Consider the following 21,685-nt stretch of genomic DNA (forward strand, 5'->3'; position numbering starts at 1 on the left):
CTACGTACCAAATCTGTCTACCATTTTGACAGGTTCGGACTGCACAGGTTCTCCTTTGCCATATTGGTTTACAGCTGAGACCCGGAAGATGTACTCATTTCCTTGGATAAGTTTGGTTGCCACATGCCTGCAAGACTGAATATCTTCAGCAACGACTGTCCACAAAAGTCGGCTGGTTTCTCTCTTTTCAAGAATATAGGACTTAATTGGTGAGCCACCGTCTTCCAAAGGAGGTGTCCATGTAAGTGTTGCTTTTTCAGCAGAAACATTACTGATTTCAATGGGACCTGGAGGACCAGGTACATCAAGGACTATTACCTTCACATGTTCCTCCTTTGTGCCAAAAGGATTGGTAGCAGTGATGGTGTATTCACCAGCATCTTTTCTAGTGGCATACTTGACAGTAAGCATGGAAGATGTTGGAGTCGAAGATATCTGAACGATATCTGATGGTCTAATGTCTTTTCCTGCCCTGGACCAACTTGACTTTGGAAGGGGCTTGCCAAGAATGCTAATGGCACTCAAAATAATGGTATCTCCTGCTTTAATTGTTAGTCCATCTTTTATTGTGGGATCAAGGACAATGGTTGGCGCCTCTGTAAAGAAAAAAAAATGCATTTGAATCAGAAGATGAAGGCGGCTGAATTTGCTATTTTTTGTGAGGCCTAAAAAGTAAAATAGACCTACCATATTCATCCTTGCAAATAATGGTTCCTGTACTCTCTGATGGAGCACTGATGGCACCTGCTGTATTTTTTGCTCTAATTCTGAATTCATATTTTCCACCCTCAACAAGGTCAGTTACAGTAAAGGCACAATCTGGGACATTAACATGATTGGCTTTCGTCCAAGATTTAGAGGGGAGATCCCGCTTCTCCACTATATAGCCAGTCAATTTATGACCACCATCATATTTGGGTTCAGTCCAAATGAGAGTCACTGAATTCCTTGTTACATTAATAACCTCAGGTTTGCCAGGAGGATCTAAAACAAAGCAAAAAAACCCAGTCAAACCAATACCAATGTTTTCTTCATGCAGAAAATGCACCTGAGTTTTTCTTTGAGCAATGACTTACCAATTGGATCAAGTGCCACAACTGGCTCTGATGGCAGGCTTGGCTTTCCTACTCCTGCTAAATTGATAGCCATGACTCGGAATTCATATTCAAGGCCTTCAGTTAATCCTGTCACTTTGAAGTCTTTCATCCTAATAGGAGTCTTGTTAGCTCTCTTCCACAAGAGGCTGTTTCTTTCCTTGAACTCAATATGATACCCTACGAAAGACCAGTGATGCGTCAATTCTGATAGAAAGTGCAAATGTAGCCTGCTTTTTAAATACATGTGTTTTTGCCCGAATACCTTATTTATGGACATATGGAACAAATAATCCTTCTCGCTAGTATCTACGCTTTAATACCTAGGCATAGGACCATTTTTTTCTCTTGGAATATGCATATTTAATGCACCTTCTCTTGAAAAATTTTAACTTACAAAAATAGATAATATCACTAGAAAGACTTTCTTTAATAACTATTATATTAGGAGGTGTTCATTGAAATTAAGCATTAGCTTAATTAAGTAGCTAAATTAATGCTTAATATACTGAATGCATAATGTACTGAAAGGAAGATACATTATTGAGTACGCAGATGGTGCTATAAATAAGGAGCATGCATTCAGCTTGTTTTCAGGGAGGAAGATTTGGAAGAAACATTAATGTAAAAGCAAACTAATTACCTGTAATTGGAGAGCCACCGGTTTTCCTGGGGTCAGTCCAAGTTAGAGATACTGAATCATGTCTGACATCCACAATATTGGGAGGTGGGGGAGCATCAGGCACATCTAGGAAAAAGTAGATAATCCAAGATTTATAATAAGGAACTTCCTCAAAACCACGTTTTGCTTTATGTTTTCTGACTTTGAGACACTTACCGAATGGATGTTTAGCAACAATTGGCTCCGATTTCAGGCCCTCTCCTACACCGTATTTATTTTCGGCACTGACCCTGAAGGTGTATTCCATACCCTCGTGAAGTCTGGTTACTCTAAATGTGGTTTTCTGGACAGCTGAGGCACAGGTCACCCACTTGTTGTTTACAGAATCTCTCTTCTCTAGGATATAGTTGGTGATTTCAGAACCTCCATCGTCCTTTGGAGGACCCCACTTTAAGGTTATGGCTTCTGCTGTGACTTCCTCAAATTTGATTGGCCCAGTGGGGATGCCAGGCTTGCCAACAACTTTTATAGAGAGAGTTCCTTCCTTGGTGCCAGCAACATTTTTCAGTGTGATTGTGTATTTTCCAGCATCAGATTTTTGGCAATCATATACTACAAGAGTTGTGTTGACTGCAGATGACTCAACACTGACTCTTGTGTCAGTTGCTAGAGGATCTTCTCCTTTCTTCCAGGATACTGATGGAGCTGGCTTGCCTTTTATGGGGATCTTAAGACGGAAGTTGCTGTTTTCTTTAGCCAAGTAGCACAAATCAGGTAGATCCTTTAAGTCAAGGTCAGGAGCCACTGTAAAACAGCAGAGATAAATTATTGTTTGTTGGGTTTTTTTTAAGATTTTATGTTTTTTTTCTTTTTCTCCCCAAAGCCCCCCGGTACATAGTTGTATATTCTTCATTGTGGGTCCTTCTAGTTGTGGCATGTGGGACACTGCCTCAGTGTGGTTTGATCAGTGCCATGTCCGCGCCCAGGATTTGAAACACTGGGCTGCCTGCAGCAGAGTGCACGAACTTAACCACTCGGCCACAGGGACAGACCCAAATTATTGTTATTTTTAAGACCAAGCAATTAAAATTTTCAGATCATTATAGTTTTTAAAAGATTTTTATATAGGCCGTGAGTAGGGCTCAAGAGCTTACTTTTGATGACAATAAAGGGAAAATGAAAATGTGTGGTTGACTTACCAACATCATCCTTTGCCACAGCAGTGATTTCACTTGGGGTTCCTTCTCCATTTTCATTCTCAGCACTCACTCTGAAGGTATATTCCTTCCCTTCAGTCAAATCTTTTGTGGAGTACTGTAAGCTTGCTGATTTCATAACTCGTTGCCACTTATTTTCTTCGGTCAAGAAATCAACCACATATCCAATTATTCGACTTCCACCATCACTGCGAGGCTTTTTCCAGCCTATGCTACAAGATGACTTAGTTACAGACGTCACTTTCAGGTCCACAACTGGTCCAGGGGTTTCTAAAGCAAAGGAAAAATGATAAGCAAAGGAAAAATGATAAGTCTAAGCCCCAGATAAACAAGGTAAGACGTCACTCAAAATGATGGGGTGGCAGCTCATTTGCTCACCAGAAGCTTTGACGGCATCACGTGTTTCACCGGGATCACCAATGCCATACTCGTTTTCAGCAAACACCCTGAAGAAGTAGGATTTTCCCTCCTCCAAGTTCGATACTCTGAAGCTTGTTTTTGAGCACTCAGTTGTCACTGTAGACCAGGACTTCCTCTCTGCATCACGTTTTTCTACCACATAATTTATGATAGGGCTTCCACCATCAATAATGGGAGGATCCCAGGTAATATAAGCAGAATCTTTGGATATTTCCTTAACAGTCACATTGACGGGTGGCCCAGGAGTATCTGCACAAATAGTGGGTAAATAAGAAATGAATACATAAAAAATATGTAGACAACATTTGTAACATATATGATTGTTTTTTCAAATAGACCTACCGAGCACTTTCACTACGATGGTATACTCCTTTTTACCACAGCTGTTCTCCAGAGTCAAGATATATTTTCCTGCATCATATTTGTTTACATTTTCACAGCGCAAGAAAGTGTCAAAGTCAGTTGACTTTATGTCCAGTCCAATCCTTTCTCTTAGATTGACATTTGGTTTAGACCAAGTTATCTTTGGAGGTGGACGTCCTTTTACTGGTACATACAGTCTCATTGTAACTCCAGCACGTAATATGAGTGTTTTCCTCAAATCGGCATCAAGTTCTCCCTCAGGTGGAACTGTTAATTTTAGAGTGAAGAAAGTTAAAGTAATAATTTAATGGTCAAATGCATTTCCAAGGACTGGTCTTATCACTTCTAAAATAGTTTCTTTTCCATAACTGATTCCTTGTTCTTTAAAAAATGCTTAATATAATCCTCAAGACTTTTGCCAACTATTTTAATATTCTGTAGCAATAGTTGATCTCTCTATTTTCCAGTGTCCTATAGGCTAAGCCAAGTTTTCCCTGGAGGATCTGTACCTCCTCTTCCCATGAACCCTACAAACTCTCAAACTCTCTGTATATTAAAAATAGAAGATCGGCTCTTGGTTTTCTTCCATTCTTGTTTTTCTTGTTTACATTCCATGAAGGCACTCTGCCGTATACTCTGGCTCTCCTACTTTATTTCATTGTTGGAATAAAAGTACACAGGGAATGAAGTATAATACCAAGTAATTCAAAATACAGGGAGAATTGGTTACGGTGAATAAGTGAATAGCAGAAATGGTGAGGAAGGAAATTAAGATGGACAGCCTACCAATTACATACTTATGGAGAGGAGTGGATTAGAAGAGAAAATAAAAACTACAAGAATGATAAATAGCTCACTACTTAGTCTAAAAAACTCTTTAATCTCAAAATAAAATTTCTATATTTCATCTTCTTTTGAAGACATGAAACTTTCATGTAAATATGAAAAGCTTTTCAAAACCACAAATCACCTTGCATAATATTTGGCCTGTTATACCATAAAGTACTGATCCAGCTCTCCTAAAACGTACTCCTAGACTTACCAACTCTAAAGCTTGGAAATAAATAAATCTCATCAGTTTAACAATATGACTGATGAGAAAAGCTCTATATATTTCTCCTGGTAATACTTACTTAAGATGTCCTTGGGACAATGTTTGTCTGGCACATCACTGGGGTCACTGTATCCAATCTTATTGACGGCATACACGCGGAATTGATACTCTGTGTTTTCCAGCAGGCCGGTAACCTCAAAGCGGGTCTTCTGTAGCTTCTGTGGTAAATTGCACCTCACCCAGTTATCAGAGTCAGCTCGTTTTACTTCAACAAGGTAACCAATGATAGGGCTACCACCGTCATAGGCTGGCTTGCCCCAAGATAGACTCACGGAGCTACGTGTTGTATCATATACTTTAGGAAAAGCTGGTGGGCCAGGAGGATCTGAGGATAAAAAATAATAGAAAATTTTCATTAAAACCTAATTACTGGTTGTTCAACACTGATTAGAACACAGGACATGAGACTCTTTCATGAAAACTTACAGAGAGGGTCCTGGGCATAAACAGCTTTGGATGCATCGCTGGGTTTGCCTGGTCCAGCCTTATTTATTGCTGTAACTCGGAACTCGTATTCGGTGCCTTCTTGGAGACCTGTTGCTTTTATTGTTCTTTCTATAACAGGCTTTCTGTTGACCTTAGTCCAGTTTACTGCCTGGGTTTCCCGCTTTTCCACCAAATAGCCAGTGATGGGTGAGCCGCCATCATCTGCTGGCGGTTTCCAGCTTACTGTCATATGATCTTTGGTGATGTTGCTAATAACAGGAGGATCACAGCGTCCAGGTGGGTCTGCAGAGATTAACTGAAAAGTTAATCTCCCAGGCTAAAAGGTAATATTTAAAAAGTAAAATGAAATACCACAGGAAAATGTTCCTACCATATGGGTTTTTAGCAACTGCTGGTTCAGTGAAGATCGGGTCGCCCACTCCATATTTATTTTCAGCACAAATTCGGAACTGATACTCATGGCCCTCTATGAGTTTCTCCACGCTGCAGCTGGTGATGGGCACAGTAGCAGAGACTTGTGCCCAGTTGGGTCTGCTTGTTTCACGTTTGTCAACAATATAGTTGGTGATTTCTGAGCCTCCGTCTTCAAGAGGTGGTTCCCAAGAAAGCATTGCACGATCTGAATACATTTTGTTGATTTTAACAGATGCTGGAGGACCTGGTTTATCTGAAAGCACAAGAAAGAAAAGTGAAGTCTTTCACTGACACACATGAAATGGGGAATGAGTAGAGTGGAGGTCTGGAGACCTGGGCTGTAGTTTTTATATTGTCATTCACTTCCTGTATGACCTTGCAAGTCACTGAATTTTCCAGAATCTTAATTTCCTCACACATAAAATTATATATCTGGAATATGTGATCTCTAATGCTCTTTTTAGCTCTAAAACACTATTGTTCTGTTATAAGAATAATTCTGTGACTACAAAAGATACATGTGAATGTGTATCTTTTCTCAGATATTATTTCATAAATTCTATTATATCACATTAACCAAAGTAAAATATGAGCTTCTAATTAAACACTTTAGTTACCTAACACTTTAAGCTTAATGGTGGCTGATTTGGAACCACTTGAATTTTCAGCAGTAATGGTATAGTCTCCTGAGTCCTTTCTGTTCACACTGAACAGCTCCAGGGTGCACAGGTTTCGCTTCATGGCCATCTTTATGCCTTCTGCTGGTTGTAGCAGTGTGCCTTCCTTCTTCCAGGAGACTGTTGGCATTGGTTTACCAAAAACAGTAGCATCCAGGCAAACATTAGTTCCAGCTTTTACAGTAAGCAAAGATTTCATAGCCACACTCAGGTCTATTCTGGGAGGAACTGGAAAGAAAAAAGATAAAAGGATTTAATATATGCAAAGCTATATTATATAATTCTTATTAATAAAAGTGGGAAAATCATATGCTCTATCTCTTTCAAGATGAGATTTTTAAAAGTAACATATTCATTATAAAAGAAATACAGGTTTAATGTAGAAATCTGATCATGCTAACAGTATAAAGAGACAAGTAAAGATCACCCATAATTCCAACATCCTTAAATTTTCACTAGTAGCATTCTGGTGCATTTCTTTGTCATCTTTCTGTGCACATGTATGTTTGAAATTATATGGTCCTCACAGTTTTGTACCCTGCTTTTTAGTTTAACATGCTATTAAGATTCTCCATATCATAATTTTTAGTGTCTGTATACAAAGTACCTATCATTTTACTTGTCCTTTTTTCTGTAGATATAGATTTAATTTTTTAATAGGAAAAATATACATTATGGGTGTTGTCCACCTTTGCCTATAATACTCAACAGAATCTTACCATTTTCTGCGACGATGGTCACTGGATCAGAAGGTTCCGAAGGCTGGCTAATGTTTACTGCAGTCTTGGCAATTGCTCTAAATTGATACTGAGCATTCTCTTCTAAGCCAGTAACTGTGTACTCTTCCTGGGGAATCTGGTGAGGTGTAGTATTGCACCGTACCCACTTATCACCAGGAAGCTTGCAAGCTTCTACGAAATAGCCAATAATTTTGCTGCCTCCATCATGCTTCGGACGAGCCCAGATAAGGGATACCGTATTCTTGGTAACATCAATAACTTCAGGCTTTCCAGGAGGATCTAAAACCAAAGGAAGTGCTCTCAGCATTATCTTAATAGCAAAAGTTTTAAACTTCCATATTTCATATTATCACCCAGAACATATTCCTGAATGGAAGTAGTAATCTTCAGAGACTCCAAGATTTAAATGTGCCACCATAATACCAAAAAAAAAAAACATTACTCACCAACCGGCATTCTTGCAGTTACATATTCTGTTGGTTTGCTAGGTGGGCTGGATCCAGCTTTGTTTAGGGCATATATTCTGAATGAATACTCAAGACCTTCTACAAGGCCTGCACAAGGATATTCAGTTGACCGGACAGGAGTATCATTAGCTTTCACCCAGAGCAAACTGTTTCTTTCTTTGCGTTCAATCAGGTAACCGGTAATGGGGCTCCCTCCATCACTGTCTGGTCTGTCCCATGCCACAAATATGCAGTCTTTGTTGACTTTAGTGACTCGTGCATTCTTTGGTTCACTAGGAACACCTGGAGATGAAGACAAGAGAAATGTCAGTTTCTACCTTAAGTAACAGACTAGAAATAAAACATAATTTTTTTCTTCCTGAAAGAAACATACCAAATGGGAACTTAGCCAGCATCTTTGGAGATGTGAGAGGCTCTGAAATGCCGAATCGATTTTCAGCACGGACTCGGAAGATGTACTCCTGCCCGGGGATCAGTTTTCCAACTCTGCAGGAAGTTTTTGTCACTGAAGCTAGAGCTGTCACCCAATCACCTCGGCTCACGTCACACTTCTCCACTATGTAATTGGTGATGCTACTGCCTCCATCCTCCAGAGGGATGTGCCACGACAGGGTGCAAGCATCGGCGTCTATATCAGAAATGTCAAATGGAGGCTGAGGAGGCCCGGGAGCATCTGCATGGACCAAGAGGAAAGAAATATAAGAACAAGGGATTTGATAGGAAAAAAATGTTTCTGACCTTCATATGTAGATGGCCATTTGTTTAACACTTGACCTACCCATGACAATGACTTTGATTTTCTGAGTGTCTGTTCCAGAACTGTTCTCTGCTGTGAGGCTATAGTAACCACTGTCTTTCCTAGTAACATCTTTTATGATCAGAATTGAAGAATTGTCTGCTTTATGCACTGCCAAGTGGCTGGATGTGACAACTTCATCTTCTCCTTTTTTCCATTTACAGGTCGGATGAGGCTTTCCATACACATGGGCTTCAATTCGGAGTTTCTTCCCAGCTTTGATAGTAATTTGCTCTGGCATAAGGATCTTTGGTGGCACTAAAAGTAAAATGAAAATACATTAATTTTGCAGGGAGGTTAAATATCCTCTGGTGGGAAACTATACTAGTGTTTTTTAAATTGTGGATTGTAACCCTTAGTGGGTTCAAATTAATGTTTGCATTACAGCTAATATTTTTTAAAAAGAATGAGATCGAATCAAATAGACAATATCACAGTCCAGCATACATAATAAGGATTCAAGAAACTTTTTTTTAGCTATATATATGTATTGCGTACTGTGTCATGATTTAGTGTATGTACTATGTGTTGTGGACTCAAATGTTTCGAAAACCACTGTTCTCTACTATTTTCCCCGAATTTCTGGAACTACAAGCCTCAGGGAGAAATGTCTCCATGTCAAAAGAAAATTCTAATAAACTTTCATTATATGATAAAAATGAGACAATGACTACTTACACAGCTGTTCTTTCGCTTCGTACACTCCTTCAGTTTCTCTTGGCAAACTGACTCCAACAGCATTTCTGGCCACTACTCTAAATTTATATTTCTTTCCTTCCTTTAGGCCAGTGACAACAAGGCTGAGGTCTTTCACCACTGAGTACTCCGTCCAGCGATCTGCAGGCTGCTCTTCTTCTCTGTAACTAATGATATAGCCATCGATCTTAGCGCCTCCATCACGCAAGGGTGGTAACCAGGCTAATGCAGCGCTGTTCTTTGTCATTTCAGTCACTTCTAGTTTCCTTGGGGGATCCGGCTCACCTAGAAGAAAAACGTGAGTTAGAAAACTGTTCAGGTAACCTAGTCAAATCCCTTTGTTAATAAACATAGATGTTTTAATATTCCACTTGCTTCAAAGTCTATGGAAACTGTGGTTTGTTGTGTTGAAAGAAGAAAGTAAAAGATGAGGCAGATCAAAAGAGCCTTTGATGAGTGACTTAGATATTTATTTGTACTATTTTGGATTTCTACAAATTGAAGCCCTTTCAGTAGTGGATTAAAATGTTTTTGGTATCTTGACCTTGCTAAAGTAAGGTGATTGGTGTTAAAAGGAGGAAGAAACGATGCTACTTACAGAGCGGATCAGATGCAAGCACTGGTTTGGGGACGTCTGTTGGGACACCAGGGCCATACTCATTGACAGCAGTTACTCTGAAGAAATACTCATTCCCAGGGACAAGATTGGTGACTTGGAAGCTTGTTTTCTTAACTTCCGGGGTAACAGTTGACCATGTCTTTCTGTCGGCCTCACGTTTCTCCACAATATAATGTGTCACTTGGCTCCCACCATCGTTCTCAGGAGGGCCCCAGGAAATGTGGCATGATGTTTTAGTGACATCTGAAACTTTTAAATCAGACACAGGTCCAGGAGTATCTGTAAAGAACCACAAAATCAGATATACGTGTCTCCTCAGCCTCCTTATTAACTAATGCATTTTTGAAGGGGAGGAAGAAGCTCGTTAGTAACCCACCTAATACTCTGACGTTCACAAACACTGCCTTTTCTCCTGCCGGGTTTACAAGCGTCAAGGAATATTTTCCTGAGTCATCACGGGTAGAATTGGGGATGACAAGGAAGGCCATAGTGTCAACCAGATCGACTTGTCCTTTTCTGACGACATTATCGATACCCACTTTTCGCCAAGTGACTTTAGGGGCTGGTCGCCCTCTTATTATGGCAAATAGTCGAATAGGGCATCCTGCTCTCACTGTGACCAGTTTTCTCATGCTGGCATCCAAATCAATCTCCGGAGGTTCTGCCAATGACATGAAAGCCATTAGTTGACTTTTTAGAATGTGGGGAATTGACATGAGAAGTGAAGTATGAATGAATCAAGTGGTAAAATAGGGCCTCACCTAGGATTTCTTTAGGTTTAATAGCATCCTTTAGTTCTGCAGGGCGCCCAATGCCAACCTGGTTTTGGGCACACACCCTGAACTCGTATTCCTGGTTTTCATCCAAGCTGGTGACAGTGAATTCCATGCGAACAAGCTGTGCTGCCGCATTACATCTTTTCCAGCCTTCATCGGGTGACATATCTGGTCTTTTTGGTCTCATTTCCACAACATATCCAATTATCGGCGCGCCACCATCATACACCGGTTTTCCCCATGCAAGGGTTATAGAACTTTTGGTCGTATCAACCACTTTGAGATTGGTTGGTGGACCAGGTGGTTCTGAAAATCAATTATATAAGAATAAATTTACACATGGTTAACCACTACTAGTGATATTTTAATGTGTAATTTTATACAGTCCATTCTCAATCAAAGATTGGGCATTCAATTTCTCGATTACCAAGTCCTTATTTTCCTTCATAAAATTAGAATCCACATTGTTTGTACATTTTAGGTGATTTGGTAAGAGATCTTTTTGGAAAAATATTGGCTAAAATGAAATTCTGATGTTACGGATTTAACTTATTTGTATAATACCCCTATGTTGAGATTAAGAGTTGGTGTAATATCAGAAAAAGCAAGAACATCATACCTATGGGGTCTTTTGCCACTACTGGTTTTGATGGCAAGCTTGGTTCTCCAATTCCAATTTCATTTTCTGCCTTGACACGGAACTGATATTCATGTCCTGGGAGGAGATTCTGTACTTTCAGACGTCTCTCGGGGATTGCACTCTTGTTAACAGGGACCCATCGTGTTCCATGTTTTTCCTTTTTCTCCAAAAAGTATCCTGTGATGGACTTCCCACCATCATATTCAGGTGGAGTCCAAACCACAGTCATCTCTTCTTTGCTTACTTTAGTGACTTCTGGGGGATCAGGGCGACCAGGTCTATCATATTTGGTTTTTGCAATGACCGGTTTACTTTCCGTTGGAGGCCCTGTGCCTATTTTATTTTCTGCACGGACTCTGAAAATGTATTCATTTCCTTCTATGAGGCGTGTTACCGTAGCACCAGTTGTTAAGACAGTAGCAGAATAGGTAGACCAAACCATTCGCTTACTCTCACATTTTTCTAGAATGTAATTTTGGATTTCACAGCCGCCGTCATCTTCTGGTGGATCCCAGCAAATAGTACACCTATCACTGGACACATCAGTAATTTTCAGATTTCTTACAGGACCAGGCTTATCTAGAACATTGACAGTGGCATAGGCCACAAAACTGCCAGCTGTGTTAGTTGCTGTAATTACATATTTACCACCATCACTTCGCTTTGCTTTGGTAAGAGAAAATCTAGATGAATCAGCACTGGTATCAATCTTGACCCTCGGTGATCTTGTTAAGTCCGTAGCATCTTTATCCTTGGTCCATAAAACTTCTGGAAATGGTTTGCCTCTAACACCTGCCTCAAGTCTAATGGTGTCCCCTGCTTTGACAGTTAGCACACCACTTAATTTCAGCTCAAGTACTGGTTTCTGTAAGTCTTCCTTCACAACAACTTCCTCTGTCTTTACCCAGTCACTTTCCCCACCTTCATTCTTTGTTTGCACTCTAAACTCATAAATCTGGTTTTCAACACACTTGTCAACCATGTAGTGGGTTTCTTTAATGCTGCCTTTGTGCACTCTTTCCCAGTCTGCAGAGCCCTTCAGCCTCCTCTCAACATGATATGATAGATTTGGGCTACCACCGTCATAGTCAGGCCGCCGCCACTTTAGATAGACAAATGTCTTTCCTTTGTCTGCAATATGAAGGTTTTCAGGCTCACCTGGTCTATCAATAGGGTTAATAGCCAGAATTGGAGTTTTTGTTTCAATGGTTGGCCCAACACCTACTTTATTCTCTGCACAAACTCGGAAATAGTATTCATTGTTGGCTAAAAGGTTGGCCTTGATTAATCGCTTAGTGACATCTGAAGCAACAATTGACCAGCCTTTCTCGTTGGGTTTGCGGTATTCTACTATGAAATTTGTTATTTCTGAGCCACCATTATCTAGTGGGTTTTCCCAAGCAATCGTACAGTTCTCTTTAGTTACATTGCTAACCCTTAAATTCTGGCAAGGCCCGGGTCTGTCAAGGACATTAACGATAGTGGAACCTTGGGCATGTCCACTGCTGTTCTTAGCTGAGATGATATACTTGCCATGATCAGCTCTAATAGCTTCTTTAATTTGTAACTCAGCACGAGGTAGATCGTGAATTATGTCAACTCGCTTTTCTCGGACCAATGCTTTGCCTTCCTTGGACCAAGTTATGTCTGGTTCAGGTCTGCCTTTGACTCGAGCAAGAATGCGGATAGTTTGGCCCACTCTAACAGTAATAACATCACGACAAGTAACATCAAGTTCTACTTCTGGAGGATGAAGGATGTCTTTTGCAATCACAGATTCTGCTAGTTCTCTTGGCTCTCCCTCCCCCACAATATTAGCTGCCTTTATACGGAATCTGTATTCATTTCCTTCAATTAGACCAGGTACCCTAAAGGCACATTGCCTAATGAGTTCATCTTTATTAATCCTGTTCCATTGTGCTGTACCAGGTTTCTGACATTCCACTACATAGCCTAGAATGGGGCTACCACCGTCACTGAGAGGCTTTGTCCACACCAAGTCAGCTGTTTCTCTGGTCTTGTCTTTCAGTTTAGGATTAATAGGTGGTCCAGGTGGTTTGATGGGTCGGCAAGCTTTTATTGGGTCAGAACTTGGGGATGGACTGCTTAGCCCTGCAAGATTTTCAGCAAAAACTCTAAACTCATATGTATTTCCGTCATAGAGTCCAGTCACTGTATACTTCAGCTCAGTTATAGGTGTTTTGTTGACCCTCACCCATTTGCCAGTTATTTCTCGACGTTCCACATAGTAACCAGTTATAGGACTGCCACCATCAGATTTAGGCAGAGTCCAAGACACTGTTGCAGCATTTTCAGTTATGTCAGTAACCACTGGTTTACCAGGAGGAGATGGAGGACTAAACTTGTGTTTAGCAACAGTAGGTACGGAGTCAAGGGGAGGACCAACACCCATCTTATTCTCTGCTCTAACTCGGAAGACATATTCAAAACCCTTTTGTAGATGTGGGACTTTCAGCTTTGTCTTACTGCTTCCTGAAGAGACAACACCCCACGTGTCTTTCCTTGTATCTTTTTTCTCAACGATATAATTTATCACAGGGCTTCCTCCATCATCCTTAGGTGGCTGCCATGAGATAGTCATATGTTCAGGGGTAACTTCCAGAATATTAATAGGACCTGTTGGTGGACCAGGAACATCAAGAACAGTAAGATGGACGGCTACTGTTTTGCTGCCAGCTGCATTGGAAACTGTGATTTGATATTCCCCAGTGTCTTTCCTTAAGCAGTTCTTAATGGTAAGCACTGATGAGTAGCTGTCAGTTTCAACTGTGTAGTGATCATCTGTTTTAATCTCACTCCCATCGGTTGTCCACTTTGCAGTAGGAACAGGTACACCCCTTATAATGGCAGGGAATCTGACTGTAGTTCCAGCTTTTACCACAAGGCCTTCAATTAATTTCACATCCAGTTCCACAGATGGAGGCACTGGAAAGTAAACATGAGGAAATTAGATTTTGATTTTCACAATACGAATAATGTTAAAAAGAAATAAAATAATAATGCCAATCCAAAAATTACCTAGTTTTTCTTGACATTCTATTGGGATAGTTGTATCAGGGAGACTAAGACCCACAATATTTTCAGCTTTTACACGGAATTTATAGGTTTTTCCTTGTTGTAGTCCAGTAACAACACACTCTAAGTTTGTCACAGTCTTGAACTTAATCCAATCTTCGGTGCCCTCTTCTTGATATTCCACCAAATATCCAGTGATTGGAGAACCACCATCACGATCTGGCTTATTCCAAACAAGGGAGACTTCATTCTTGTCAACGTCTACGTGGTGTAGGTTCTTCGGTGGCCCTGGGGGATCTTTCAAAAGAAGAAGTTATGATAAATAAATAATATTCTCAGAGGCAGTCAAACAATACTTTTGTATCCAGAGAAAGCAACTTACGTAGGGGATCCACAGCCTTGATGGGTTTAGGTGTTTCAACAAAAGGACCACGTCCATACTGGTTCTCAGCAGCTACTCGGAAGAGATACTGACTGCCTTCATTAAGATGCTTAGCCAAGTGACTCTTTTTCTTTGATGTAGTTGAAAGAGGTGACCACTGGGCGCTGGCAACATCTCTCCTCTCAACCACATAATTTGTAACAACAGAACCACCATCATCCAATGGTTCCTTCCAAGTGAGGTAGCAAGAATCTTTTCTGATTTCACTGACTTCCAGATCTCTAGGTGGTCCAGGCTTATCTGAAAAGTGTTAAATAATGCCGTTATATAAGTGATTTAATCCAGACAAGAGCTCAAAACATATCAGAATTTACTTTTAATATGTTATTAAAGTAAGTACATCATAAGTATTAAAATTCTTACCTAATACAAGTACTTTTACTGAGACAGTTTTTGAACCAGCTGGATTCTCCACTGTTAAGGAATAAATTCCACCATCTTCATGGGCAGCATTACGAATTTCAAGCTTGCTACCAACTGGAGTAACATCAATTCTTGCTTTAGTTGGAGCCTCTCTGTCTTCTTTTTTCCAAGTTACTTTTGGGAATGGCACTCCTTTGATGACGGCACTAAGTCTTAGAGTATCACCAACCCTTATGTGTTGTTCTCTTGCCATGTTGGCATCAAGAATCAACTCAGGGGGTTCTAGAATAAAGAGAACAGTATTTTCAGATTTGATTCATTAAGGTATTTTACAATGAAGTGTATACAGCGAGACACCTATCTTCCTTGAAAATGCAGCTGAGAACATTTTACTCACCAAGTCTGTCTTTTACTAGCACTGGCTCCGGAACATGAGCTGGGTCCGATTCACCAGCTTCATTGACTGCTCTAATTCTGAACTTATAGCTTTGACCATCCCGGAGACCAGTGACTTTATATTTAGTTTCAGGACATGACTCAGGAGTGTGATTGGCTCTTTTCCACTCTTCATCTCCAACTTTCTGGTACTCAACAATATAACCCAGAATCTTGCTCCCACCATCATGACGTGGTGGCTGCCAAGTTAGATCAACTGAATTACATGTTGTATCTATTGCTTCAGGATTAACAGGTGGGCTTGGTTTAGCTACATAATAAAAGAAAAAAACAAAAAGGAGTTAGATTAGAATGGAAAACAAAGTTGGATAATATGAAAACAGAATGAATGCTTTAATACTATACCAATTGGATCTTTAGCACAGACTGGTTTGGATGGTGGGCTTGGGTCTCCAATACCAATTTCATTTTCTGCAGAAACTCGGAATTCATAGTAACACCCTTCTAGAAGGTCAGGAACCCTAAATTTAGTGTATGGGTGGATAGGCTCTTTGGTAACTCGAACCCATCGTTTAGTCATAGTTTCCCTCTTTTCCAGGATGTAGTTTGTGATGGGCTTTCCTCCATCATTTGGCTTGTTCCATGTAACTAATGCAGAGTCTTTGGTAACTTCTGTAACAATTGGCTGGTCGGGTGCATCAGGAACCCCTATAACAAATATTAGCAAAATGTGTTAGAAATTTAATTCTTCCTACTAACAATATCAAATATTGAATTACTAAAAAGAAATGCAATACATACTGAAACGATCTTTGGCTTTCATTGAATCAGACACCAGAGGATCACTTATTCCATACAAATTTTCGGCGTGTATACGGAAAATATAATCTTTTCCTTCAAGCAGTTTAGGAACTTTGCATGTTGTTTTAGCACATGCAGATGTCACCGGCATCCAAACGTCTTTGCCCACCTCCTTCTTCTCAATAATATAATTGGTAATTTCACTGCCTCCATCATCTAAAGGTGGCTTCCAAGAGATAATCATGTGATCTTTGGTTACCTCATCAAAAATAACCGGTCCTACTGGTGGTCCAGGACGATCTGTGGGGAAAAAAAAATCACATCACAAAACGTTATTTCCACTTCTGCTTTGGAAAGAACAGAATATCTATTCTTGCTAAATAATACTTACCAACAACATTAACTTGACAGAAACCTTTCCTAGAGCCTGTACTGTTCTCCACAACCACACAGTATTTGCCGGAATCAGAACGTTTGGCCTTGATCTTCTCTAGAGCAAGTGTTGTTGGAGTGGTCTTTATTTGAGTGCGGTCATCTTCTAGCACGTCAGCTTCATCTTTGAACCAAGTAACCTTAGGCTTTGGTTTGCCTGAGTAACGGCCAGTGAGGGCAAAAGCTTCACCAACTCGAATTGTGAGCTTATCTCTGAAGTCAAGGTCAAGGGTTGGAGGAGCTAAAATTAACAATGATAAAGGCAAATCAGTTTTACTGATGTCTTATGATAAGTATATAAATGTACAAGTTTTCAAAGTATAAGCTGCGTTAGATACATACCCAGCTCATCCTTGCAAGTGATTGGCTTGGTGCAAAAGGATGGTTTGCCTTGTCCAACAATATTGACGGCACTGACACGGTACTCATAGGTATCACCTTCTTTTAAGCCTTTAACAGTGTACTTTCTGCTAAGCAAGTTGTCACTTGTAACTTTGTGGAACTTCTCAGTTCCAATGAGACGGCTTTCTAGGACATAGTTAATAATTTCTGATCCGCCATCATACTTAGGAGGATTCCAAGTCAAAGTAACAGAATCTTTAGTAACTTCTTTGACTTCCAGGTCTTCAGGACGCTCTGGTACAGCTACAAGAATAAGTATGGAATTAATGAAAATAATGTTATGTTAAGAATGTAGTAAATAATGCTTTTTGAGGATTGCATTTAAACATTAGACTGTCTGCTTTGATAAGTAACAAAAGAGATCTCATCATAGAACTATTAGAACTAAAAAGGACCCAATACAATCTAATTTCCTCTGACAGATGAGAAAATACAAGTTTACTGAGTCAAGCGATTTAGGAAAGGTCTCCAGAGTCTGTAGTTTTAGAGTGAGGAAATTACTTCAGTTTCTATTTATGCCATTAAGTGGGAAATTTAAAAAATTTAGTGTAGCATACGTAGGAGGATTGAAGAATCTATATATGTTCATAATCTCTTTCACAATCACATTTAAATACTACCAAGATCAGATACTGAATCGTTGCTTAATGAATGCCAGTCAAATGAATGAAATGTTTGGCATTTACACACATATTTTGTCACCATAGTCTTTCATTGAATGATTGAAGAAGTGGTTAAGGATGAAATTGTTTTAAATTGTACTTACTTATTGGATCTCTGATGACAAGTTCCTCTGTTGTCTCAACAAATGGGCCCATGCCAATGCTATTTTCAGCTGCAATTCGGAAAAAGTAGGCTTTTCCTTGAATGAGACCCTGGACGGTAGCATTTTGTCGGGTAACTGTACATGTCACTGGTGTCCATGCTTTGCGGTCAGCTTCCCGCTTTTCAATGACGTAATTGGTGATTGGAGAGCCTCCATCATCTTCTGGAGAAAACCATGTCAGTTTGCAGGAGTCGTTGGTTAGGTTGTGAGGCAGGAATGGTATTCCAACAGGACCTGGCACATCTGAAAATAAGAGGAAAAGATTTCCAGCTGTTTGTCTTTCATGAACTACAGTGCTCAATATTTGTCACCCTCTGTTTTTAAAAAGGAGACAAAAATGTTATGAAGAAAATCAGATTTGGGGTCTTAATTATTAATTGAGTTGTTTTTCCTCCCCTTGGTTTCTGTATTCAACCATATCTGTATATGAAGTAGGTTTGCAACAGTTATTGGTTGCCACTGTTTTAGTAGACGCTGAAGGAACAGTAGCTTTTCTTTTTAGTATTTGAGACTCAGATAGGAGGGAGCTAGGGAGGACAATGCTTAGAGGGAGCCAGCAGAGGGATGAGGAGCCGCACGGCCACCTCTTGTGTCCAGTTTACTCTCCAGAAGGGAAAGGAGCAGTTTTTTTCTGGGTGACAATGAATCAAGGAGCAGCATGGGAGACCCCAAAACTCAGAATGGCCTTTCGGAAGGTTGAAATTTAACCTGGAAGTGCACCAGTTCTCAAATTAAAGTAATAGCCATTGGGCAAAAGGGTGTTTAGGACCTTGAAGCTAACCTAAAAGCTTGCAGGACTATTGCTCAGTGAGATCTTTTTCCTTACGCCATTTTCATTAATGAAAATATAACGTGTTTTCATAACATTATGTTCAATAAAGAACTGGTTATTTTCACATAAAAACTGGCTATTTGGAGTATGATTGTGCCTAGAGACACGCTGAGAGAGATCCGCGTGGGAGGGCTTCACTTTCTGAGCAAATCACTGGAATAAGGCACTGAGAGGCATGAAACAGCCTTGTAGAGTTCAACTCTATATTCAGTGACTAGAAATGCAATAGTGATACCCAAATATGATACTTCTCTTCAGTTAGAGTACTGAAACCCTTCAAAGGGATTTTTGCATTATTATGATAATTAGCAGATAAGGATACAGTCCCATGATGTGAAAATGGTCAGCTGTGGGAAACTGTTGTGCGTTCACGTATATCTGCAGGAGAGTTGCCTTTACGAAAACTATACATTACCATAGGAAATGCTTATGGTGGCATTTTATATAAAAAGGCAACATACAAAACTTTATGATAGTAGGAGTACAACCATATGAAATATGTCTGGGGAAAAAAAGCAAGGAGGAAATGTTTAAAAAATGCTAATAGTGGTCAATGGAATTATGGGTGATTTTTCTTATTTTCCAAAATATATGTAACATAGTTTTATTATAACATAGCTTGGTTGTAGGCGAAATAAAACTGTTATTTTTAAAAGGCGCATGGACAAATTGAAAGCATTTACCTAATACGTCAACGATAATGGTCTTCTTTCTTTCTCCTGCCGCATTTTTGGCAAGAAGAGAATAGACGCCTTGGTGGCTCCTCTGGCAATTCTTGATGACCATGGATGAGCTAATGGCTGTGGTCTCAATGTTGGCTTCTTGAGGTAAGGCTCTTTCATTCATGTTCCATGTGATCGTTGGAGGAGGCTTTCCAGACACATAGGCGATGATCCGGATCACTCCTCCAGCATGGACCACAATTCTGTCTCTGACGCTGGCATCCAGCTGAACGTCAGGTAACACTGGAACACAATTGAAAGTTACAAATGTGATTTTCACGTCCAACCCCAAACACAAATATCAATAAAATAATACAAGTATTAACAATTACCAAGTCTGTCCTTCATTTCAATGGCATCTGTAACTTCTCCAGGTTCTCCAATGCCGGCAATGTTGACTGCTCTAACTCTAAATTTGTAGAATGCTCCTTCTTTTAATCCTGTCACAACAAGTTTTGTTCCTCTCACTTCTTTATCTTTAGCCTAGGGAAAAATCACAAGCATTTTAGAATTACTATAGTTCTTTGTAGCTTCTTGTTCTAGCAGCTTTCTAAAGCATAATCAACAGCCTATTTGACTACTCTCTTTGGGAAAACTATTGCCAGTTTAGGTTTTAGGGATCAGATACTATAGGTAAACGCTGAATGGAATGCTTTGTCAGGACTTATGTTTTAAAATTATTGTCAAATGATTGAAAAAACCTGTACTGTTCATTTATTCCACTTTTTTCAGGATTTATAGCCAAAGATAAGTTAATAGTAACATGACTTAACCTTTGATTAGATTCTGACATAACAGATGTTTGGACTATCAGTCATAATTATATTATTTTTGTGATATACTAGTCCGAAAAAATACAGATAGAAGTTAATGGGTTTGAAAATACCTACTACATTTTTAGTTTATTCATAGTATATTTCCATAATGCCAAGTGTTAGCTACCTTTTCCCATTCTTCTTTTCCTTCTTCTTTATATTCAACAATGTATCCAGTTACTCTGGATCCACCATCTTTTAGTGGAGGAGACCACTCCAAATCCGCAGTTGATTTAGTCCAGTCTGTGACCTTGGGAAATGGAGGACCAGGAGGGGCTGGAAAGAACCAGTATACATTAGTATTTTTGACTTTTCCATGGCGCTTTTGGGGGAGAAGGAATTTCAAGGCTTACCAATTGGATCTCTAGCAGTTACTGGGTCTGATGGCAGACTTGCTGGACCCACCCCAGCAGCATTGATCGCGTATACCCGGAATTGATAATCAGAACCTTCGATAAGACCAGTCACTTTATAAGAAACACCCAAAGTCATGGCTTTAATAGGATCTCGATTAACTCTCTTCCATCTCTTTGAAGTGGTATCTTTCATTTCTAGCCAGTATCCTGTCACAGGAGAGCCTCCATCATATTCTGGCTCTTCCCAGTTGACAGTCATGGAATTACGAGTCACGCTGCTAACTGTTGGTTTATCTGGTGCTCCAGGGACAGCTGTGGAAAAAAAATCACATTGATTTATAAGAAATTATGAAAAATACAAATAAGAATGACTCAATATGTGAAACATGTCCTACTTACAAAAGAGGTTTCTTGCTGTTTCAGGTTCACTGTCAAGAGGCTCGCCAATGCCATATTTATTCTGGGCCATGATTCGGAATACATATTCATGGCCTTCAAGCAATTTGGGAATTGTGTACATGCACTCTGTAGGTTCACTGGTGACGTGCACCCAGGTCTTCCTGTTAGGTTCTCTTTTCTCAATTACATAGTTTGTAATCTTAGACCCACCGTCATCTTTAGGTGGAAGCCAAGATATTGTCATTTGATCTGCTGAAATAGATTCAAACTTTATGGGTCCCACTGGAGGGCCGGGACGACCTAAGATGGTTTTAAAAAGGAAAACTTTATTAGTGAATGATTTTAAAGCCAAATATTTTATTTATGAATAGAGTAACATGTCATTTTAATAAAACCATGCAATCTTTACCAAGGACATTCAGTCTCATCTCCTTTGATGCTGTTCCCAGGTTATTCACGGCTGTGATAGTATATAAGCCAGTGTCACTCCGGCGAGACTGTGGAATAACTAAGGTGCAAGTATCATCCACCACCACTTTGTTGACGTGGGTGTCATAGACAACAGGTTCTTTGTTATCAGGCTTCTTTGGAGGCGCTTTAAACCAGGTTAGTGTTGGGAATGGCACACCTTTAATTTTGGCCACTATGTTGACATCAGTTCCTTCTTCAACCTCCATAAATTCTTTGAGCTCAATTGATGGTGGGCCTGTATTATTAAACAGAAGTTGTCATTAGGAACATAAAGTACTGAAGGATAGAAA

General features: G+C 39.8%; 1 protein-coding gene across 1 annotated transcript in view; it reads right to left on the reverse strand.

Moving 5' to 3' along the window:
- TTN (titin) overlaps positions 1-21,685 on the reverse strand; it is a 268,972-nt gene that overhangs the window by 50,061 nt on the left and 197,226 nt on the right. Inside the window, exons 277-312 of the mRNA XM_070241291.1 lie at positions 21,334-21,630; positions 20,925-21,224; positions 20,523-20,837; positions 20,297-20,445; positions 19,687-19,837; positions 19,316-19,597; positions 17,741-18,043; positions 16,915-17,217; positions 16,532-16,813; positions 16,141-16,440; positions 15,745-16,047; positions 15,341-15,649; positions 14,944-15,225; positions 14,521-14,820; positions 14,142-14,435; positions 11,082-14,048; positions 10,448-10,768; positions 10,063-10,347; positions 9,666-9,965; positions 9,050-9,352; positions 8,354-8,629; positions 7,949-8,248; positions 7,555-7,857; positions 7,088-7,387; positions 6,309-6,596; positions 5,648-5,944; positions 5,257-5,559; positions 4,850-5,155; positions 3,696-3,983; positions 3,312-3,602; positions 2,916-3,203; positions 1,933-2,520; positions 1,738-1,842; positions 1,077-1,274; positions 688-984; positions 9-596 (exon numbers count right to left, since the gene is read on the reverse strand). Of these exons, the coding sequence (XP_070097392.1) occupies positions 9-596; positions 688-984; positions 1,077-1,274; positions 1,738-1,842; positions 1,933-2,520; positions 2,916-3,203; positions 3,312-3,602; positions 3,696-3,983; positions 4,850-5,155; positions 5,257-5,559; positions 5,648-5,944; positions 6,309-6,596; positions 7,088-7,387; positions 7,555-7,857; positions 7,949-8,248; positions 8,354-8,629; positions 9,050-9,352; positions 9,666-9,965; positions 10,063-10,347; positions 10,448-10,768; positions 11,082-14,048; positions 14,142-14,435; positions 14,521-14,820; positions 14,944-15,225; positions 15,341-15,649; positions 15,745-16,047; positions 16,141-16,440; positions 16,532-16,813; positions 16,915-17,217; positions 17,741-18,043; positions 19,316-19,597; positions 19,687-19,837; positions 20,297-20,445; positions 20,523-20,837; positions 20,925-21,224; positions 21,334-21,630 (13,362 nt within the window). The remainder of the gene's footprint in view (positions 1-8; positions 597-687; positions 985-1,076; positions 1,275-1,737; positions 1,843-1,932; positions 2,521-2,915; positions 3,204-3,311; positions 3,603-3,695; positions 3,984-4,849; positions 5,156-5,256; positions 5,560-5,647; positions 5,945-6,308; positions 6,597-7,087; positions 7,388-7,554; positions 7,858-7,948; positions 8,249-8,353; positions 8,630-9,049; positions 9,353-9,665; positions 9,966-10,062; positions 10,348-10,447; positions 10,769-11,081; positions 14,049-14,141; positions 14,436-14,520; positions 14,821-14,943; positions 15,226-15,340; positions 15,650-15,744; positions 16,048-16,140; positions 16,441-16,531; positions 16,814-16,914; positions 17,218-17,740; positions 18,044-19,315; positions 19,598-19,686; positions 19,838-20,296; positions 20,446-20,522; positions 20,838-20,924; positions 21,225-21,333; positions 21,631-21,685) is intronic.

This window comes from Equus caballus, chromosome 18 (genome assembly GCF_041296265.1).
Source record: "Equus caballus isolate H_3958 breed thoroughbred chromosome 18, TB-T2T, whole genome shotgun sequence".
NCBI classification, from domain to species: Eukaryota; Metazoa; Chordata; class Mammalia; order Perissodactyla; family Equidae; genus Equus; species Equus caballus.